Here is a 5,706-nt window from a genome sequence, read left to right on the forward strand (position 1 = left end):
AATGCATAAAATGGAGGCTGGTTTTAATTTTTTGATCTTGAGTCTACGCCTACTAAGAATGCTTACTTATTTCGTTGCTTAACTGTGTTTTTTTCCATAAAAGTTTGAATTTCATTTATCCCCCCACCTAAATATGTTTATTTTTTCCTACCCCAGTGGTCCCTAGGGTTTTATAATGCCCCCACTAAATTTTAACTACTGTATTTGTTAATCATCTTTACTTGGAGGAGGATGAGGTCCTTCATATGAACAAGCTTTAAGAGACCTAGGGGTCTCATATGTCACCTAAGTATCATGAAACATTTTTTTTTACTTTCCAACAATTGAATATGGTTCAGTACACTTCCTGTTTAAAAGCAGAGGCCATGTCATTCACACTTTTTAAAGAGACACCATTTCTTGTCATAAGTATACACTTAGCAACCCTTATTTGGTTACGAAATATTCATTGGGGAACAAAAAATGAATTTCAACTATTCATTAATAATAAGAAATAATCAGTAGTGCCTCACCTCAAAGGAACCCTTTACCTTGGGTTCCACACATTTCAGAATTTTGGAAAAGACAACTTTACTCATGATAAATGTTTGATTACTACCAAGAAGCAGATTTCCAAGCATTAATTCATTTTCTGTATATAATTAGAGAATCCCTTAACATGTACCTTATCCTTGACCCAGTTGCCTTGAATTCAAAATTCTGGAAGAAGGAAACACGTTTATTATCACTACGTACTAGGTAGTTTATCTGCTCAATATCATGGAGCAGAGGAAAAGATTTTCAAAGAAATTATGCATTTTTGCTTTATAATCAAAAGAGCACTGCCCTAAAATCAAAACTCCCGACCCAAGGGCCATGAAGTTCATAATTTAAATGATTCACCCTTCTTCATCGGGGTTGTCTGGGAAATACCTGGGGTAGAAAGGATGACTGCACTTAAGTACATCAATTTTGCGTTTCGTTCTAAGTCATTGAATTTTGACGGATTTATGGCATTTTTATTATTTTTTTAATTGGAATTGCAATAATGTTTGTGATTCACTGATTTAATGTTCCATTCAAGTTTCGTTCTTAAAGGGAAAATGTACAGAAATTGTTTTACCTTCTAAAATTCCATCTCTAACAAAAGAGATGTTTATGGACTTCCAGTCCCCTGGTGGACTCTGTAACTTCACCAACATTTTGATGTTCCCTTTAAATCGATTCAGCAGTGTTGTTAGTCCCTTTGTCGACTTTTTCACGTCACTGTGATTTTGGCATTGCTCTCTTAATCGCTTCAGTAGTGTTGTTTCCAGCCTCGCCACATCCAACAAGTATTCCTCTGGCATGAAAAACAGTGGTTTTCTCCTTTTTCAGAAAATCTACAAAACAAATAAAAACATGAAAAAAACTGATTTAATTCTTTACATTTCAAAACAAAACGCATATTTTTGACAGCAGAGCTTAAAACAAATAAAAATCCTAACCCGACTAGTTTATTGTGCTTCATGGAAGATGTAGAACTTAATAGCCCTCTGACTGAGAAAATTTGGATAGATTAGTGAGTTCTATTGTTAGCAATAATAATTAATACATTCAATAATCCAAGGATATTAGGTCATGTCAATGAGTTAGATTTTAGGTCAAATGATAAGAACAGGTCTACTGAATTTGAGTTCAGGCCAAGTTTTGTTGAGGTCAGTTCTAATTAAGATGAGGTCAGGTCTAGTCAACATGAGGTCAGGAGAAGTGAAGATGAAGTCGGAAATAGTGAAGATGATATCAGGTATAGTGAAGATGATGTCATGCCTAGTGAAGATAAAGTCATGCCTAGTGAAGATGAAGTCATGTCTAGTGAAGATAAAGTCATGTCTAGTGAAGATGAAGTCATGTCTAGTGAAGATGATGTCATGTCTAGTGAAGATAAGGTCATGTATAGTGAAGATGAAGTCATGCCTAGTGAAGATAAAGTCATGCCTAGTGAAGATGAAGTCATGTCTAGTGAAGATAAAGTCATGTCTAGTGAAGATGAAGTCATTTCTAGTGAAGATGATGTCAGGTATAGTGAAGATGATGTCAGGTCTAGTGAAGATAAAGTCATGTCTAGTGAAGATGAATTCATGTCTCCTGTAAAAAAAAGTCATGTCTAGTGAAGATGAAGTCCGATTTAGTGCAGATGAAGTAAGGTGTAGTGAAGATGAAGTCAGGTCTAGTTAGGATGATATCAGGTATAGTGAAGATGATGACAGGTAAAGTGAAGATGTGGTCATGTCTAGTGAAGATGAAGTCATGTCTAGTGAAGATAAGGTCAGGTGTAGTGAAGATAAGGTCAGGTGTAGTGAAGTGAAGTCAGGTTTTTAGAAGTCGAAAACGTGAAAAGTTTACAGAGTGACAGACAACTATACGGACAGAAGACGGACAAATCTGACCAGAAATGCTCAATTTAGCCTTAGGCGCAGGTGAGCTGAAAATGAATCTCCTCATATTGCAATTACCTCAATAAAGAGTGTACTAAAATTTCAAGCATCTTCAAAATGTTTAATGAGTAAATGCAAAGAAAACTATGACAAAAATTTATTACTTATTTTACAGACAGACACACAGATAAACAGGATATTGACAACAATTAAAACAAATTTAAATCCAATCATATGCCATGCCTAAACAAAGAGCATGTTACAATTCTAAGCATCTTCAATGAGTAGACAATTGTTGTTGAAAAAAAATGATGAGAATTTTTGCTTTGTATGGTACCGACAGACACACGGATAAACATGAAGTTGACATATTCATACAAAAACGAATCCCGCCATATGGCATGTTGCTAAAAGAATTAAGCAACTCTAATGAAAAAATACTAAAAAAAAAAACTGTGGAAAAAAGACACACACCATGACTTCATTTTCATTTTGGCAAAAAAAGAAATAATATAATACATCATGCACATGAGGAATGTCAAAACAACACGCAGTGTAGATTTTCTAAACACCTGCTATAGAAATGCACAACATTCCTGGACAGAGCTTTGTTAATATCAATGATGTCTATATCTCACTGTCAACTTGTACAAAATACCATCTGGTAACTGTACAAATTCTTTTCATGTACATTGATTGATTGAATGATGGTTTATTATTTGACGTCCCTCTCGAATATATTTCCCCGTCTAAGTTGACCTACAAACTAGACAATTGGACTGTTACTGATTTACTCACTTTACTACATGTAGGAGTGGACAATAAAAGGTCAACCCAATAGAAGATAATATCAATAAGATTTGTTTTACATCTATTTCTTTAGCCAAAGAAAGCTGTCCATAAAGCTCCTGGACAACATTGATAATTACTGACAAACATTGAGAGTCGTTGTACATGTAATTTATTAGCCAAGGACAGAAGATTTAACATTGTTTGTGATCATGGGTGATGTAGGACAGAGTCAACTGTACTATACATACTACTATTAATGCATTTTAACCTGTCTCTTATATCCATAATGTCTGATGTAGTGTTTAATTTAATTCGTTATTATGAGTATTATCATCACTTTTTATTTATTTATTTTTCTCTTTTAATGCAAACAAAGTGGATAATATTTTTTTTAAATAAAATATCACTGGGCTGTTTCCAAGGTTATCTTATAAATCTACTATGTGTGTGGCATATGTACATGCTCGCATCTTTGTATTTTTAATCATCCTTAATTTTATTGCTTTTTTTTATATTTTTAACTGTGATAGTCGGTTAAGAAATCTACAGAAAACATGTTGACTTTACATTAATATTTACTTACTTTCAAATTTAATGCAGAATCAGTAGTTTGCCAAACATAACAAACAAATGACAAAGTTATAACTAAACCAATTACATATTAAAGCACTCTTAAGCATTTTATCTGAAATGTATTTACTTAAGTTATCAAAGTAATAAATAACAGTTTATGATTTATGTATCCTCATATCATGTATTAGTAATAATTCTTATTACTTAATTCAACAAGTTATAATAGAATTAATTATGTAATTTAATTACACTAAATACAATACAAATTTTAGTTAATGTCTTGTAAAAACATAAAAAAAAACACAAATAATAATTACTGTAAACGTATTATATTTGGCTATTCATCTTTTTAGCGCGTTTTATGGGAAGACACTTCCGCTAATTCAAGTACAACGCTAAATGTTTTGTACTTATATACATAAATAAGAATGATAAGAAATGTGCTGAATTAAATCTACGCTAACTTGTTCAATTTCCGCCAAACATCATACACGGTAAATATAATACATTTACAGTAATTGTACACAAGTAACATTGTACAGTCATGTAAAACAAAACACACAATTATACTGATGTAATACTTACCAGTCAGGGAGTGTTCCAGTCTGTGAATGTTCACTGTGTTGTTGTCGTCTGATCCCATCCAGACACAGTGAGTTCTGTTATCATAACTCAGACCCAGTGGTCTGTTTATCCCGTGTTGTTCTCTTTTTATTTGTGACAGGAGTCGCCCGTCACTGTCAAGTATATGTATCATGTTGGTAAAATAATCACACACCAGGATGTGTGACAGCGCATCAGTACAGATTTCATGTGGATCTAGTCCTGATCCTGATGGGTGACCTGTGTAGGAGAAGCGGTGTCTACCTCTACTGTTTGTCACCACCACAGCATAACGGCCAATGTCAGACACAATTACATCTCCATTGCGGTTCTCTGTGATTTAGATAGGATATTCATAAAGCTCCTGACCTGTGTTGTCATTCTCTATGGTCTGTATGTGTTCTCCTGTGTTAGTATACCGGTTTACCTGGCTTGTATCTTTATCACCTCTATACATCACGACCAGCAGGTCTCCAGTGGAGAGGGAGCTGTAGACACATTTTGGTATCCATGGTGATGTGTACGGTATCATCTTTACTTTGTGATCTGTAGAAAGTTTAATAATATTACGGTCACTGTCTATATAAATTAAATAACTGTCCCCAGTCACAGTATGTGCGCCACGGACACCTCTATTTATATTTGTAATATGACGTAGTTCATCACCCGCCATGTTTGTCAGTATGAGATTACCATCACCATCAGCGATCCAGACCCGGTCTGGTGTCACGTGGGTAATGTGACGACCACGTCTAACACCTGGCACTGTGATAGATTTGTGTAACACCAATCTATACATCAGTGAAACCTGACATTTATTTCATCTTTATCCACTGGATTCAGATTCTCGTGTTGATTTCTTCATTATCTTTAAATAACAAAACTTTGTTTTAATTATCTAAATCAATAACAGGGTTCTGTTTACATTACAATATGTGTATATTCATTTAACAATGTCTTGGTTTTACATAACATATAGAAAAGAAAAGAATTAATACCAAGATAACCACTGTACTGAGTACTCATCTCAGTGTTATAACAGCCTCCATGTCTCCTCAGTCATACCTGTTTAACAAAGCATTTATCAATTAAAACACCTAATTATAAATAATGAAATGATGGAAAACTTTTAAGGAAATAATATAAGACATTCTATAACATTGTATTTACCTTTATTGAGTCAATTTTATCATTTACAAAAGAATTACAAATAAAATAACAAGGTTGTGCAGCATTCAATCTTGATGTTCTTAATAAAAAGAAAATAAGATACACTCTGTATTAAAGCATGATCAAAGTTTTTTTTTAATTTTTTTTTTAAAAATATAGAGTTATATTACGT

General features: G+C 33.5%; 1 protein-coding gene across 1 annotated transcript; it reads right to left on the reverse strand.

The window, feature by feature from the left end:
* Positions 1-4,006: 4,006 nt before the first annotated feature.
* LOC134260719 (uncharacterized) lies at positions 4,007-5,163 on the reverse strand. The gene is made up of 3 exons (XM_062743263.1): positions 4,734-5,163; positions 4,347-4,697; positions 4,007-4,011 (listed from the first exon to the last, which is right to left on the reverse strand). The coding sequence occupies exons 1-3, from the start codon at positions 5,161-5,163 to the stop codon at positions 4,007-4,009; spliced, it is 786 nt and encodes a 261-aa protein (XP_062599247.1).
* Between the last annotated feature and the right edge of the window lie 543 nt (positions 5,164-5,706).

This window comes from Saccostrea cucullata, unplaced genomic scaffold, assembly GCF_032062105.1.
Source record: "Saccostrea cucullata isolate Sc308-1 unplaced genomic scaffold, CSIRO_AGI_Scuc_v1 ctg17499, whole genome shotgun sequence".
Taxonomy (NCBI): Eukaryota; Metazoa; Mollusca; class Bivalvia; order Ostreida; family Ostreidae; genus Saccostrea; species Saccostrea cuccullata.

Bases quoted from the DNA above. Each gene is read 5' to 3' on its own strand.
- LOC134260719 (XM_062743263.1), bottom strand. From the start codon at position 5,163: ATGTATAGATTGGTGTTACACAAATCTATCACAGTGCCAGGTGTTAGA. The intron at 4,698-4,733 runs GTCAGGAGCTTT...TCTAAATCACAG, and splicing joins CATAGAGAATGACAACACAG to AGAACCGCAATGGAGATGTA.